The following is an 18,249-nucleotide window of genomic DNA, read 5'->3' as shown; positions in this document are numbered from 1 at the left end:
ATACAACATTACAACAAGCTGTCTTGAGAATGTTGCTGTTAGCTAATGAGCTTATCACTCCTTAACAATTTTTGATTCATTTTTTTATATTGTTTTGATTACTTCTAGTACATAATATGTGTTGTGTCGTATAACGACGTTCAGAAGCGCTCGTAATGTTAATTTATAATTTATATAGTTTCAAATTTTTTTAATGAAATGCAAGAATTGCCTAAAGAAAATGAAAAACTCGTTATCAATAACAAATAACTTAATCACAACTAGGGGGGGGGGGGGAAGTATCGATTCGATTGTATGGAACAAAAAAGCTCAAATTCTACAGTAGAAATATTAGGTACACCGTAATCTCCTAATGAATCGAAGAATATAAATTTAATATTATTAACGGGGTCGGGACATTTGTGCTTAAAATCTTAAGAATATGCTCAAACATATGCACCAAAAAATATCGAAATATGCGCTTAAATATGCATTTATTTTTAATTAAAAAAGAAGTATCTATCTATACAAATTTAATTTGAAAAAACATATCTTATACTGCTAAAAATGTATATCTTCTACATATTACTTTATTTAGAAAAAAACCAAATTGTTGAATGAGATGTCTTTGGATTTTTTTAACACTCAGCATCTTCTTCTTGTACCAACGGGTATTTTGTTTTCTAAATACATTTTTTATAACGCTTCAAAAATGAAAATTTTACATTAGTATTTTTAATTTACTAATTTACTAAAAGATCGATTTAAGATTAAATAATTAAAAAATATTTTTAAATATGCAATAAAAATCAATAAATCTCAAAAATTATTCTGTAGAAAACAAATCCAAAATATGCAAAAATACACGCAATAAACTTTAAAACTTTAACTCCAAACACCACAACACAAATTTGTACCGGATCAAATTTATTCTATTAATTTCCTGAACAAATATGCGAATGCATAAAGTCCCGAGCCTTGATTATTAAGTTACTATATCAAATAAATTAAATTATACTATAAATGTCGAAGAAGCTCGTTATTGTGCTCCATTTGAGATCAATGGTCAAAAGAAAACTGTTGAAAAAAATAAAATAAAAATAAAAGTTAAACTCTCTCAACTTATCATGAAGAGATATTTGATTGCAAGTTGTAAAATCAATAAGACTCTTGTTTTTATCTAATATTAACTCAAAGTGGCCAAAAAGAAAACAACTGCATATTGGTATAAATCTTACCAAGTATAGAATGAAATTGTATGGGAAAACTAGAGCTGCTACTAAAGAAAAGGGTTATTTATTTATTTGGTTAATAATGATGCAGAGATACTAGTGATATTATTGTTTTAAATGAAACTTGGCTTTTAGATGATATAGATTTTGTTATTCTTATTAATGGTTATCATTATCAATTCTTTAATTGTATTGTTGTAAATAATAAGTTGGATGGTTTAGGTAAGGTAAAGATAACTCTTTACATTAAAAATAGTACCTACCACGTTAAAAATGTTTCTAATTATTTCATGTCTAATATTCATTCCATTGAAGTAATTTTTGATTTTATAGGGTTAGAGCTTAATATTATTGTTACTGTCTGTTATAGATCCCTTAGGGATAATATTGATTATTTTTTATCTTCTTTAAATTAATATTTAACACAGAGTTTTGATTTTAAATATTTTATTATTCCTCAATATTCTGTAAAGTACAAAGTATTTATTGCTAATATATTTATTTTAAAGTACATATTATTTAAAAAATATATGCAGGGTTGAAAATTATTTTATATTATGAATTACTATTTTATATCATTTTTTAAAGGATGGTTTTTTTGAAAATTTTAAATTTTGATGTACATAACTAAATCAAATTCCAATGAGTAGTTTCTGCGTTATTAAACATTTTATTCTAAGGGTAATAACCATTAAAAATGGTTTTATAAAATAAAACTATATGTTATGTTAGATGTAGTATTTATTATACTTGTATCATTTTTAAAAATTATTCATATTGATAAATCAATCGTAATTGCTAAGTTTTTCAAATTGTTTCAGCCATTACCATAATACCATATTACCCTTAGAACATAAAGTTACAGAACTCAAAAACTACTAGATTGAATTTTGATTGGGATACATCAAAATTCTCAAAAAAAATATCTGGTTGATAATTTAAAAAAGGGGGAAATTCCTATTTAAAAAACTGAAGCTTGTATTGTCACAAGATCATCCTTCAGTGGTACAAACAACTTTAAGGACTCTAGAAAATGGTCTTCAAGTGTATTTAAAAATTCCTAAAATCAGAATTTTAATACATTCATAATTTAAGCAATCAAATAATATGAGCATGAATAAAAAATCACTCTGTATAATATGTACTAATATCATATGAATGCTAGATTCTGTTTCTATAGGTAACTTGATTGTTGAATATTTTTTAAATCTATTTGTGGAACCATATATACTATCTTTTATTCAACTACTACCTAATTATTGAAAAACTTTACTTTTTTGTTTTCAAAATAAATGGGAATGTTAATTATTATTGTTGGTTTTGTCTGTCCGCTGCACTTTTTCTGTTTACAATGGTAATTTCGTTATAGTAGGTACCTGTCTGTACATATACTATAGTAATTCAAAACCTACTTTATGTCATACAATATTTGTATCTATGTGTATGCTTAACATTTATTTAAGTTGTACACTCAAAAATTCTTATAAAATAAATAAATCAGTAGGCACATCCACGTCCATTAGATACTATTTTTTAAACTTGGTTAAATAATTTAATGTTGATGGAATATATGAGTACCTATTTAAATAGAATAGCATGAATTTCTTGTAAAAAAATAAATTGTAGTTCATTAATATTTTACATTTAAATTTGCAATTGTATTTTGATAGTTTCATTTCAAATATTATCTTGACTCAAAATGTATACTCGCAGTATATTTTTTTAGAATAATACCTATGTTGTCTGCATTAATTTAATTTCAATATTAATATATAGGTACCTAAAATTAATATATGAGTTACCTTCCTATAGGTTAGGTAAATAAATGTGAAAATTCATAATCGCTCTATTCAGAATCTAAAATACAAAATCACTTTTCTGAATCATATTCGAATGAACAATATAAAAATAATACAAATCTATGACCTATTCTTTAATTGATTATTTACAAAATATTTTGGTTCTGACTCATAATTATGAGATGATGACATTTTTGGATAAACTATGTCATTATTATTTTGATTACTAGGTACTCAGATAAAATAATTCATTATTGAAAACTGTTCTACAGAATTATATTTGTAGCATGGTGGGATTAAAATTGAATCATATTCATATATGAAACAATATTTATTTTAAAGTATTTAAAAATATATTTGATAATAATATGATCTAATTTATAATACGTAATTATATTGAATAATCTGTACTATAATATTAATTTGGAATTACCAAATGAAATTTAATTTTAATTTTTAACTATCAAAGAGATTGCATTAATTGTCATTTTAGTTTTAAAAATGTCACTAGTATAAATAATATGTATTAGTTAAATTTTTCATTTAAAAATAGCATATAATATGTGTAATTCAAAATTCAGATAGTTTATTTTATTGTACTACAAATTATCTTTTTAAACATTTTCTTCCAATGTAGATGCTGTGATACATTATAGGACTAAAACAAACAAAAAAAAACTGTTAATATTTAAATCTAATTATTTATGTTAAAAATATTTTTTTCTTGTCATTCTATGAAGTGTTTATTGATATTTTTTTCATTAAATGTTTGAAAATGAACATAGGTTTAAAAATCTATACAAGTTTATTATATATTCGTTAATTATTACTAGAAACCATGTTTTAATTTATTGCTATAATATGTTACCAGTTATAACAGTTCGTGTCCAGACTTTTCAGTGAGTACCTATTTAAGTTAAAAAATCTAAACTATAAAATATTGAACAAATAACACAAAAATTCAGTAATTTTTTTTATGAGTAATAACAAAATAATTTTCTGGCAATATAATACTAGGATACTAGGATGTCAAAACTATGTCTTCTTCAATATTGTCATCTTTAGTTTCAACTTTACTATATATGTCCTTGACTTCTTCATTTTTAGAAAAACGCTTTAATAAATAATTGACAGTAATTTGTATGACACAAGTGAAAAATGCAACCACGCTCAATAGCTTAAACGAATCAATACTTCCAATATGTTTAAACATATAACCACCAACGAAGCTTCCTATTGGGGCACCTAAGACATAACCAATTAATATCATTAATATGAAGTTAAAATATTTTCAATTTCATATTATACAGGTGTACAAAGTGTAACAGAATAATGACTTGACAAATAAAAAACTGTTGTGCTAATAAATATTTTTAAAAAATTGTCCATATATGTAAGACCTTCGAGCTAAAAATACAGAAAGCAATTGTTTATTATTATGACTTAAAGCTGAAAAATTCAAAAAAATTCAAAATAACTATATTGTAATTCTAATTGTTAGAAAAATTTGGAAAGTAGGTAAAATGTTTATTTAAGTCAAATAGTTATTTAATTTTTTAGAATATTAATATTTGCTTGGAGTAAATTATGTAATTCAAAACATACACAATTTTTCAAAATGTTATTTTTCGGAATTTTCAGGTTTCAGTCAATAAACTAGGTAATTATTTATTGTCCATATAATTTACATTTTTTTTTCATACGTTTAAAAAGTATCAATTTTTTATTTTCCAGAATATTCTGTTACACACTGTATATTAATTATGTATTTAAGAGGATTGCAAACCGTCAGTTATTTCAACGAAAATGCAAAAATAGATTGTCAATCATACCGACAGACCTAGTAATGTGATTATACTTTTGTGATTTGAAGTAAGTATTATGTCAACTTGAGATCGACCAGGCCATTTTTTTTTTAAATTTTGTTTCCAAACTTCTATAAATTTTGTACAATTAACGTAATTTTAAATGTTGATTATTCTGAAATTTAAATCAAATATCTTCAAATATGGTCCGAACGGTCTCAAATAGACATATTAAAGAATTCAAATCTATTTACAGAAGACTCCATATTCGTAATCAGGTCCATCGGTAGGATTCACTGGAAGCACAATATTTATAATCAATGATAATAGTATTTATAGTTAAGAGGATGCTAAACCCGCATGTGTTGTTTCTGTCTTACAAAATATGTAAAACATAACAAAACTGTTTTTCACGGTTTAGAACCACTCAACTGCAGTCCAAACTGAGCTACCAATTTTTCACATTTTAATGAGGAAGACATTTTTATTGTGTAAATGCAACTTTTTTTCAGAATTGAAAAAGAATTAGGTACTTAAGTTTGAAAAACTTGAAAATAATGATTTTTTTAAACAATAAGAACTTTTATCGCATTCAGATATCGAACAATTAAAAACAACGTTGCAAAATCAATGATTTCCTCTTTCTAGGGTGAACATTTGGTTGCTTAACTTTGAATGGTTCTATTGAAACAGTTTTTGCTATGTCGTACACGTTTAAGACGGAGACAACATAATATGCGGATGTGAAGTGAAATTTGAAAATTGCCTATTTTGAACTCCTTGAAAACCATCCATTTTCAATCCCCTTTATATTATTTTATGTATGCATAAAATATCGAACCTATTCCCGTGTAAGCCGTCCCGACGACTCCTTGAAGCGTTCCTTCGGCTCCTGTAGGAGTTATAAGAGCCGCATACGAAATCGCTGCTGAATATGATAGTGCAAACGTTATGCCGTTGAGTAATTCAACTGGTAATGCCCAAAGAGGGTTCTCGATGATCGTGTACACGAAAAAAATACACGTAAATGTGAAAAACACTATGGAAAATACGGTCATGTGATCCACACGTTTCAATATATAGCCTGTATAATAATATTATAATATAGGAAACAAACAGTATAGGTGAATAGTGGTTGTGAGACGATTTTTGAGTAAAAATATTTACTGGACAAAATGAACGACGGCACTTCCCCACCAAAACATTGGATTAATAAAGCTATTCCTTGGAGAGTCTTCATCCACGATTTCGTTTCCGGATGGAAATTGTTTGCCAAGTCTTCTAGGTACCTGTAATGTGTATAATACTGTGATGTTTTATTATTAGTATACGTAACCAACAAAATTAAATATTATAATATTATAAGTTTATTCAAAATAAATTGATCTCCTAAATCACAGGGTTTTTATGCTATTTAAATATGCGATAATATTATCATAATACAATATTTTGATAGGGTATCAAGATTCAAGGTATAGCATTTAAGAGCATAGAAGTTTACTAGTTTTTCTATAAATTATGTTTAACTTAAGAGGGGAGTACAAACTTATGTATAGTATTAAGCATTTAAGCTAATACATTACATAGAAATAGTTTTGTATTTTAATGTTAATAAAACATAGTTTAGCATTATTATCAATATTGATTCTTTTTATAAGATAAGAGTATATTTTAAGTAAATCTGAATATTGAAAAGCGGTTTCATCTAAACTAGTTATTATAATATTAAGGTGTTACATAATTATAGCTACAGTTGTATTTTTACATTTTTTATTATAAAAATAAATTAAGCACAATTTCAGAGATTAACTAAAAAAACTTTATATTTTTTATATTATTTTTATAGTATTTTTAAAAAATAAAACATAGGTCATGTATTTGTATTATGGAAATAATATTGTTGTAATTTATGTAATTTGTTGCTTACCAAAATACGAAGTTCCATATGAAAGATATAAAAAATCCAATAAAAACAACCCAAAGAAGAAACGCAATTACTTTACCTTCAGTGAATACTTTTTTCACGTCAGAAGCTACAATTTTGGTATCATTTTCTTGCACAACCTTAAATAATACAGAAAAAACAAATATGTAATTATTTTCATGACATAATATGAGTATACCGACAAATTTTACATGGAGTGTATTAAGTAAATTATTAGAGTTAGGGAGGTTTGTTTCCTATTTGACTAATTTTAAAATGATTTTAACTATTTTAAGCGAAATCTATTAAACGTTAACGTTTGGAATACAATTATAGACAGGCACTAAAATAAAACAAAGTCACGATTTTGACTTCCAAAATTATTGTTATTGTCTTATTCGTATAAAAATGAAGTGTAATTGAATTTTATTTGTGCTATTATAGTCAAATATTATATAAACATATATTTTTATTGAAATATGATTACACCTAATCATCAGATTTTGGTTGAAAAATAAAGCTTAAACACACATGGTGGATGGTTATAACTCTAAGAAGTTTATTAGATATTTTATATATATTATATACTATACCTTGAGCTTAAACACCACATATATATCTAAAAGGAAACATATCGATGCAATGACATAACCTGGAGCATAGTTTTTGTACTCTTCCCCTGTGCTGTACCAGTCTACAGATGCACCGGAAATAATGGCAAACAAACTCCAACCAATAGATCCCCACAACCTTTGTTTTCCATAATTATGTTTGTCTTTGCCTTGATAGAAAACACAAAGACGGTTCAATATATAATGACATTGTACGCATTATTTGATAACAGTGTCGATTGGTATAGTATTATAATGAAGCTAACTATATTGTACTATTATAATCACAAAACATGGACCGATTGTAGGTATATAGGTGAGGGGCATTGTACGAAAGCGTCTGTTTGTGACTTTCTTCGGGACGTTTCGGCATTGTTGCAAAAATATTGTGATTTTTCCCTAAAGGCTAAGTTACTGAACATTCGGTTGGTATTGGTTAATACAATTATTATAAACACAGTGCAAATAAATTATATCAGATATAGGGGAAGTACATGGGAGGCACGCATATTATATTACTATATAATATTATTATTAGTACTTATTATAGCACATACAATATAGCTGTGATGTTGCTGGTCGGTGGTCCAAAACCGGCGGCCTCCGTGTTTATTTCATTATTAGGCCCTGCGTTGACGGAATAAGTAGGTATATGACTATTATTGGACGCCTAAACATTTCCCCGGCCCTCGAAAAATGTTTGTCGCTCGATTTTGGCCCTTGAGAGTACAAAAAGATTGCCATGAGCCACAGCTTTAATTGGTATACCTACATATAATAATATTAAAGTCCAATGTGTTTTCAGTTTTATAAATTTAAATCATCAAATTAGTTAATAGGTTAAAACATCACTCATATTGTTATTATTATTTACAGTTCACTACTAGAATTGAAATGAGTTCGTATAAACTATAAAGTGTTGACAATTATAATACATCGACCTACGACTACCATGGTACTCGTATATATTGAACTAATTTATTGTTAAATGCTTCACATATCGTTTTGTTCGACTCGTGAATATAAAACAATATGACGTATAATTTGACATTTACATTGACAGCGGTGAACACGTAACTGTTTTTTTTTTCATTTATCTTGACGGTTGATTCTATTATCAACAGACATCAAAATAATAGATATTTAAAACACGAAATTATTTTGATGAGTAAATGGGAAAAACAAACAGGTACCTGAAAAGGTTATCACAATGAGCCTCAAGAATACAGTAAAATAAAAAAAAAGAGTTTTATATTTTGTAGGAACTCAATTATTGTAATCTGTATACGAGCAGTAATTTTTTTCTACGATTGTATTTTGTACTGAATTAAAATTATGTAAAACAATATTTTCAAATACGTTAATACTTTTCGACATAACTAGTGTTCAGATACTGTTAAAATAACTATTCTATTTATATAGTTTAATTTGAATAGTTCAATAATAAGAAACTGATAATTATTAAAAGTGTAATTTTACCATGAATTTTACCTATTTACTTATATTTCTTATTACGGGAGGTACCTAACTAGTAGATAAGTAAGTAAACTTTTTTTCAGATTTTTGTAATTTTTCATATGACTCGAATTTTACGAAGTCAGTGGGTAAGCTAGCACGTACATATTTTATATTTCCACCTTAAACTACATGTATACATACGTCATAACTCATAAGCAAAAGTTGTATTCTACTACTACAATTATAGCCAAATAGGTCACCCTACCTACACAACAATTTTAGTTTTTTGAGAACATAAACTTTAAAGTACATATAAATTATAAAGTGACTAGATATAAATGCTATAATAAATGGTTTGCTACAACTGCTGTTACCTCACAAAAGTAAAATCTATAATTTTATAAAAGCACAGTATTTATTTTTACCTAATAAGTCCATACAAATCGTGTCCTCTAAAACACTTTTCACCGTTCCATCTGTATTTAATAAGGCAATTGTAGTGAAAAACATCCAAAACAGTGGCGACTTGATTACATCTAAATCGTTCATTTCTTCTTTTGATGTCGTACCAGGAATTATTGATAACAAACATACCAATACAAAAGTAATTATTGAACTCGCAATAAACACCGACCGACGACATTTGTATTTATCTGTAACGGCACCAACAATTGGTCTTATCAACATTCCAGGAATTGGTTGTAGCATGAATATTAAACCAACTATAAATGCAGAATAACCACGTTGTTTTGATATTGTCGTCAAAAATGGAGAAAACGGTGCATAACCTGAATAAGTAAACAAAAAAAAGTTTTGGTCATAAATTACAATAAATAAGTAAATATTAAATCCCAGTATAAACCTCCAAAGCAAGACTCCTATAACTCAAAATTTATAGTTTTGAGAAAAAGCCATTTTAAGTTTACAACTATAAGATATTTTAACAAGTTGTTTACTTGTTTACCTATGGATTTGAAAATAAAAATTTAAATACTTAAAAATATACTTTGCATTATGACTTTATTAAATATCTATGTATATTATGAAATATCTTCTCTTTAACCTAAACAATTACAGTCATAGAAATTTATAATGTTTTATGTGAATGCAAGGCTGTGCCATATTTTGAGACGTAGCAGTAAAGAATTTCTTTATGAAAATACAAGACTGACGTGTATCGTATTACAGTTGCAATATCACAAATTATAAAATTCTACACAGCCACAACATTAAATATTGCTGATTTACACCAAACATATCACACAAAGATGAGTTTTTTTGGGGGGGGGGGGGGGGGTGCAAGAACGCCACAATTCGAATAAGGTGGTCTTGAATTTTGACTTCGAAGGTTAATTGAGTAAACTACATAACATACATAGGTACTGTCACAAAAAGTAAATATGACTCTTTTGCTTTAAAAATGATCTAAGTTAACAATTAGATAGCAAATAGATTGCAACCTAACCAGAATACATAACACGCCCTGACTCCCGGCTGTCTACAAATTTTTAGTTTTTTTTTAGTTCCTATTACAATTTTTATTACGATATATTAACGAACGATTTTTAATTTAAATACAAAAATCTATACAGGTAATAATGTAATATACATAGTCTATACATTTACTCATACGTGTTCAAACAACCATCTTCAGTACACATGTGAGTTTATTTCAAATAACAGTTCGAAAGTCAATCGTATAAAATGTGTTTTAATTATTAGTCTGATAATTAATAACAATCAATACCTTCAATTAATATTATGTTAACTATAAAACTTAATGAGAGCACTATTCGTCGACGTAAGCAGCACACAGCAAGCACATGACATCCTGCAGCTTAACGATAAGCATCAAATTTCAAAAAGTGTATTCAATTTAAATTTGTATGTATATTTGTTTTTAAATAAATTATTAATAGGTAGTAGCTATCTACAAAAAAATATATTTTACTTTTTCGTAAAAAGTAATAATTTACGAATTATTGCTATGTATGATTCGATGATAGGAATTTTATGGAGCGTTTAAAAATTATAAAAAAAAGGGTAACGTGTGAGAGAGGCTCGCACAGCGAATATCAATCGTGTGGCGATACATACGGGTACCTCCCAATAACGACGAGTTAAGAACATAAATACATAATATCGAAAAACCAGATGATTATAGGAAAATTTTCAGAAGTTTTTCGGTAATATCTCAAGGAGTTTGAAAGATAAGATCTTTTTTTAATGAATTGAAACGGGCCGCCTCCGCTCAGAATCGTTTTTCGTATAAAATGATTTTATATCACTGAATTAAAATTTAACACTATAATCCATTACAGTGGCCCACCTACTGTACGGCAGAGTAACATCCGCACCTACCAGCTTTTTTTCTTTTAAGATTTTACCTGCTTCAACATCTAAGGTGCAATGTCCAATCTTCACCTATCGCTCGTTCTACTCGCGACCAGTGTCGATTATCAGCCAACTTTTTTTTACATGTATTTTATATGAACATTTGTAAGTATATTTTACAATAAATAATTAGTTTCTATTTACACTTTACATTACATTATATAATGTTTTAAGTTTGTTCTGCATTAAGAATTTCTTTAATGTTGCTTGAGAATTGTGCTTGTGCGTGTTGGTTCTAATATAATATTATAGTGTTCCAATTTGTATTGGGTAGCTTTAAAATAAATTTACTAACGAACCTTAGAACGGTGTCGGTGTGAATAGGTAGAGAAGTAAGAAACATTAGTGGTATATTGTGTGTTATTGGTTGTATTTAGTTATTACATTCCTTATTTTGGATTTATTTGTAATTACATATTTTCACTGTGATGAATAATTGAGTTTTTGCAAGTGATAAATTCATTTAAAATTATAAGTAATACAATAAATCATACGTAATAATGCATATTTCTCAGTATTTCTAGTTGTTCCTACGTACTAACATAATTTTGATAATATTATACGTTTATATTAATTGTCAACTGTATAAACTTATCGTGATTTTGTGACAATTACATGGTTCCTGCAAAAATATACGTGTACAAAATAATAGCAGTAATGAAATTTAATTTATGGTTACTACGGGTTATAGGTTATCGAGTTTTATTATATGAATGATAATTTTTTTTATTTATCATATAGGATACGCCGCGTTCTGGGTAGGTACTGTTGTGTTTTGAACTGCCTAAAATTAATTAGAGATATCGGAATAAATGAGATATTATTGCAACCTATGATTACTTATTTGGAAATTGCAATTATGAAATTTGCACCCATTACATCTGACGAAGAAGAGCGTTGTGTTGGTAAGTCGGTATAGATCTGTGTTAAAGACCATGCAAACGTGTCATTTTTACAGCTGTTGTATTTTGGCAATTCTTTGGTAATCACTGCTCGTCTTTGCGTGTGTAGTAATCATTAGTGGTGAACACTCCCCATCAATTCATCGTTAGCTTAGTCATACATATATTAAGCACCCGCATGTATATGGCATTTAGTAATTAGATCAAAATATTCAAAATCAATTTATGAACTTAAAATAACACGCCAGACGAAAATTTAAGTACTTCCAAAGGTCCGATTAAAAAAAACTTAATCATAGGTTATAATAAATAATAGGTCTATAAATCGAATAACGATGAACAAAGACGTACTAAGACCCACGGTGGTTATTATTAAACCTTTTGATGTTGTATCGGTTAGACCAGTAGTGTTCTCAATCTTTTTGATACCGGGACCAAAATTTCCCCCGAAAAATCTTTCACGACCCACATTGTTTCACTTTTCAACAATTTGTGGAAAATAAAATTTGAATTATATAAATATGTATACATTTTTAATAGGTATTTACTTTTTTTTATAGGTTTATAATTAATATGAATAAAAATATAATTAATATAATTAAAATGTACTTTTTATAGTGAGGTACCTAACATACATTTCTTGGAATCTATATAATTCAAAAAAATGTTCCCGACCCACCAGTGGGTCGTGACCCACACTTTGAGAAACGCTGGATTAGACTATAGGCTTTTAAATAACATTCATTATTATGGAATAAATACCTATGGTACATTTTTTTCCGAGAACAGTTGAATTTATTATTAATGAGATAAATGTATTATTATGGATGGCGGCGAGATAACATATCTGAGTGGCAAATAAGCATATAAAGTTTTCACGTTTTCAAGTTTAGAAATTACTATTAGATACTTGTACGAAAGAATAATCGATTTGGATTTTGGTGGAATTTGCAATTCTTATTTTTTATCAGCTGAAATGGTGCAAATTACAAACGCATTTAAAAAATGTTGGTGCAAATTAAACATGTTATATACATTTTGGGTAAATTTTGGTGAAATAGACAACAGCCCTTACAATAGTATCCACTGGTACATTTTTTTAAAAATATTATACTTTAAGCAAAATATTTTTAAAAAACTGTACAAAATATAATATTTGAACGCCAAATAGAGAGATCAACAGAAAATACATAATTAATAATATTATGCTGATAACGGTTTTGGTTTTATAATTTTATGATACAACCATCAGGTTCCTGTAGAATATAAATATAATTTTAAATGATTCTTTAAATAAAACATTGAATACTGAAAATAATTTTTTGACCCTATTCACCTCAAAGACCATATTATTAACTCCGTGTTATGGTATTGATTACATTTTGATTAATATCATAATATAATGCTTTACGACTATACATTATACAGGTATTATGCACAGCAATGTCTACCAAGTTTCTATTATGTTTAAGTAAATATGCATATTATTTTGTAGTAAAACAGACGATTCGATTGATTAAAAAAAACTTGAATAAAAATTTTAAGAAATCGTTTGTATATATTATAATATTATAATTAAAGACTGGGCTTAATTGATATTGCAACTTTTTTTGCAGTTAAGATAAATCAAATCTGATCAAATGTATAGTTTATATAATATACTTTATGGGTTATGCCTATTAAATTTTATATTGTAATTTTTGCAATTTTCTACAATTCTGTGTGTTTAAATGAACACAATATTTAACTCAGCTAAATTTATTGTATAAAAACCCTATTATGACCGAGTTTTCGTTATAAGTAGATAATCTGCAGTGGTTGTACCATAAATCCATTATAGATACATATACATCATTTTATTATTATCGGTATTATCCGATATGGATAATTTTAGTTTACTAGAATATTCGTTATAAAAGCCGGTCGGCGTTGCCACCAGTGCGTCGTTGTATTATTTGTATTACTACACAGTGTACGTGTTCACCGTTAGTTTTTAAAAATAAAATGCCATGCATACCTTTACCTCCCTAATATTACAAAGTGGGGAACACGGTTAAATGCTGCATTTATCTACGAAAATAATTTTGAAAAATGTCAAAATGTGATTGAAAGTTTAAAATACGATGCTATCAGTGTGGAAAAACTGAAACAGCTTGTACAAAATAATACAGTAAAATGTGATTCGGCATTCATAAATTTACGCTTATCCGAGTTATCCAATAACTTCACAAACTAGGAAGTATCTAATAAAGAACTATTGGAAAGTATGAATATGTTTTCCAAAAATTGAAGATATTTTAACAAATATTTCTGGTCCTGATGGAAAAAAATTAAAGGCGAATTTATGTAATATGTAATTGAAATAAATTAAGGGTATAAGACTATTAAATATTATTATAAAATCATTTCGGGTAAAAAAAAAGTTAGTTCAGATAACACCCACCTTATTGAATTGTTTTAAATATGCGCCAATAACTGGTGTAGACGTATTTTTTTTTGTACAAACATATTTTATGTATCTAATAGAAGATTTAATTTTATATTTAATTTTAGGTATTTAATATTATCTGCATAATACAGCAGATAGTGGTAAACAGGATTCTACACATAGTCGAAATAATAACTACACATAGATAATTGTTTCAAAATGTTATGAATGTCGCACAACCAAAATAACAGTGACCAACCCGAGAGAAAATATAGCAATTATTATAAAATATGTACATCATTTTTCTATGGTTGCCTTAAAATCTATGTGTATTTAATATTCTTACCTCCAATTCCTAAGAAATAGTGAATTTTCATCAGCAGGAGTTTTCTATTGACCTGGAAATAAGGCATGTTTGTGGTCGTCTCCCGAGTATGCACTATACACAGCAAGTCGTAATTATAATACTATAATATATCGTGCGTTAAAGCGATTAATAATTTATTTAAACTGGCACCTATGTCGTGTCTACTATAAAAAAAAAAAAACAACAATAATACTAATGATAATGTTTCTGGAGATACAGGCGAGACCCGGCGCAGATGTTATTCGTCGTACACATCCATGACGATGATGATCACACGAAATTCAATGTTAAACTGCTAAACAAAAAAAAAAAAATGTGGTAACCGAACCACACGATCGTGTATCGAATAACGCGTGTTGGCGCGTGCGGGCAGATGTAAAAAAAAAATTAAGGAGGGCCGACAATACATGTACATTGTGTATTTGTTGCATTACTATTATTACTCATTTGTTCGCTAAAAAATGCCTTTCCCTTGTTTATAATATATAGTTGGCCCAAGTACATAACTATTATTGTATAAAAAAAAACGCCACTGCCGATCGACGAAAATCATATTATTATAAATTGGTTTTAATTTATCAGCTATAAATACATAATATCCCGTAGTCGGCATATTACGATTATTACGAATTTTGTTTTTTTTTATTTGCAATAAATTTCTCGAGGAAACTCGTGTGGAGGCTCAGGTTAGCAGCAGGAACTATCTGTTAGTAACATAATATTATAGCTATTAAGATAATATTACATTACAATCATAAGCGATTGTTATTAATACAAAATGATATACATGAATATATATGAAAAAAAAAAATACGAGGTATTACAGTTAAGAATAACATCAATTATTGATACTAACGCAATAAATATAAATCCTATCCATAAAGAATTAAGGGCAAATTTATAGCGAAGCCATCTTGATAAATGTTTTTTTTAAATATTGTACTTACCTGCCGTGAAGTGGCAAAGTTTAATGATAATTTATTATTGTAATATTAATATTATTAGTGCATTTCAACTATGCAAATTATGCGTGTTCCACATACTTAATATAAACGATTGGGTACCTACTTTACAGTCGCCTAGGAATTTCTAGTATTTTATTGCAAACACTGTCTCACGTCGAATTGTCGTAGGTAGGTCATATAGTTATTAATTAATTATGTTCGCAGACAAAAATATTGTACACATATTTTTGCAAAAGCGTATCTGCATCGGTCGACCGGCGCGGCGGCGTCATGTCATGTACTTATTATTGTACAGCACTGTAATATCTGTAGAACCGGTTTTTACCGTGTTTGTGGTAAGGTAACGTTCACCGTGCAGTAGCGCGCAGCGTAGAGCATAATAATAATATAATATTATTATCCTCGTATAACGTGATAGTTACCTACTCAGTATTCCGGTGAGTGATTTAATTATCGAATTATTATTTTAATATTATATTGTACCGAATTAAGTTATACGCGACATGTCTTAGCACAGAAAATAAATTATAAAGTTTGTGTTTGTGCGGTTAGTGGTGGTTACCTAGGTGGCTATAGGTACTTATGCGGATAACGCGTTTATGTACGGTCAATCAATTATCGGCCGACCCCGACCATAAGTCGTACACGCCGACGAAACAAAATAATATCATACCTAATGGAAAATTAGAAATAATATTAGCGAAAGTCAATACTGTGTTATTTGAAGCTATTTGGTGATATTCTCAAGTCGGTGGGGGCCAACTTCGTGTACCTGCGCGTACACAATAATATCTTATAAATTGTGAACATAATATTCTCACGATAAATGTTAAACTACGGTCCCACGGATCACTGTGATGTTTTCGAATGCAGATAATGTCACGAGTCTTCAGGCAGGCGGGTACTCAAATATAGCAATAATGAGTATTATTATTAAGATGTCTGAAAACAGTACAACATATGTAAGCAGTATTACTATTTATTTAAAATTAAATGTTACAATTAAAATATATTTTTTTATTATTTTCAGTATTGAGTGCACGAAATATAGTCGCAATGATAAAATAAAACGTATTGTGCTAATCCACGTAGGCTTATGTTATTCGCATATCACCTGAACACTGTGTTGTGTAAATTACTTTTAAAAATTAATAAAATTACGTTCCTCGTTACTTCAAATATTTTTGTTTAAAGTACATTTGCGTTACCTCAAATAATTTTTATGACGTTACAGTATGTTTTCATTAATAAAGTAGTGCCTTAAAAATAACGTCACTTTTTTATCATTGATAACAGTAGGTAATTATTTTTTTTTTTAATCATATTCAATTTATATGATTCAATTATTATGTGTATATTTTACAATCATTGACCATTTTACAAATGTAAAATATGTACAATCATCTCACCTATATGGCTGTATGGCTATAAAGCCATATAGGTAGACAGGTAGTTGACTCATAAATCATAATTAATTTTAATTAAAATTTATTTTTAAACTTAACTCTTTTCTTTTTGCTAATAAAGTAACAACATTAATAACATAATTCGTGGAATGTTTAATAATATTGTCAACTATTATCGGAATAGAAAATAAATATCATATTATATTATTTTAATAACGTGGAGTGAAAATTGAGTTAGTGCTATACCTACTTCATATAAATTACTTTTAAAAAGTAATTTTGTTACAACTGCGTTACTGAAAAAAGTAATTACGTTACAGTAATTTGTAATTTGCGTTCCATTACTACCCAACACTGCATGAACATCATTCAAAGAACTAATAAAAAAATTATTATGACGGCGGACGTGCTCTGACACCAACACATCGACTCCGAGGACTTCGCAATAGGATCTTCCTATAGGTAGTACCTATAGAGTCCTCACGTCTGGCCTTCACCATAGAGCAGTGGTTCTTAACCTTTTTCGAATGACGGAACACTTAACATTTTACAAGATTTTCGAGGAACACAACTGTAAAATAAAATAGTAGTACATACATTTTTAATTTTTTAATATATTAAACAATGAATGTATAGCATAAAATTGTTTGCATGCCATACATGTTAGTGTTAGTCACTAAAAAATAATAAAATAATAAAAAGAGTTAAAAAAAATTTAAAAATTTGAAATTGAATACTTTGTATGAGATATTTGTGCCTGATGATTTTTACAGATATTTTCAATATCTGGCCGTATGTACTATATTGCTACTCTCATTTCCTCTTCAATATTTGTCAGCCTTTCTCGTTTCTTTGTTTTGATATTCGTCAGTGTTGAAAATCCAAGCTCACATAAGTATGATGTTGAAAATTGTAATAATATTGAAATTGCTTTTTCAGAAATTTTTTTAAATTCGGTTTGAACTGAAATCCAAAATTC

The 18,249-nt window shown here is 27.8% G+C and overlaps 1 protein-coding gene across 1 annotated transcript; it reads right to left on the bottom strand.

Annotated features, from left to right (window-relative positions):
- Positions 1-3,833: 3,833 nt before the first annotated feature.
- On the bottom strand, positions 3,834-15,216 carry LOC111038919 (major facilitator superfamily domain-containing protein 6-A-like). The gene is made up of 7 exons (XM_022322194.1): positions 14,879-15,216; positions 9,234-9,596; positions 7,333-7,520; positions 6,743-6,879; positions 5,983-6,104; positions 5,657-5,899; positions 3,834-4,255 (listed from the first exon to the last, which is right to left on the bottom strand). Exons 1-7 carry the CDS (start codon positions 14,943-14,945, stop codon positions 4,032-4,034), a joined length of 1,344 nt encoding a protein of 447 aa, XP_022177886.1. The 5' UTR covers positions 14,946-15,216; the 3' UTR covers positions 3,834-4,031.
- Between the last annotated feature and the right edge of the window lie 3,033 nt (positions 15,217-18,249).

Source organism: Myzus persicae, unplaced genomic scaffold (assembly GCF_001856785.1).
Source record: "Myzus persicae strain clone G006 unplaced genomic scaffold, MPER_G0061.0, whole genome shotgun sequence".
NCBI lineage: Eukaryota > Metazoa > Arthropoda > Insecta > Hemiptera > Aphididae > Myzus > Myzus persicae.
This window is presented reverse-complemented; position numbering and strand designations above follow the sequence as displayed.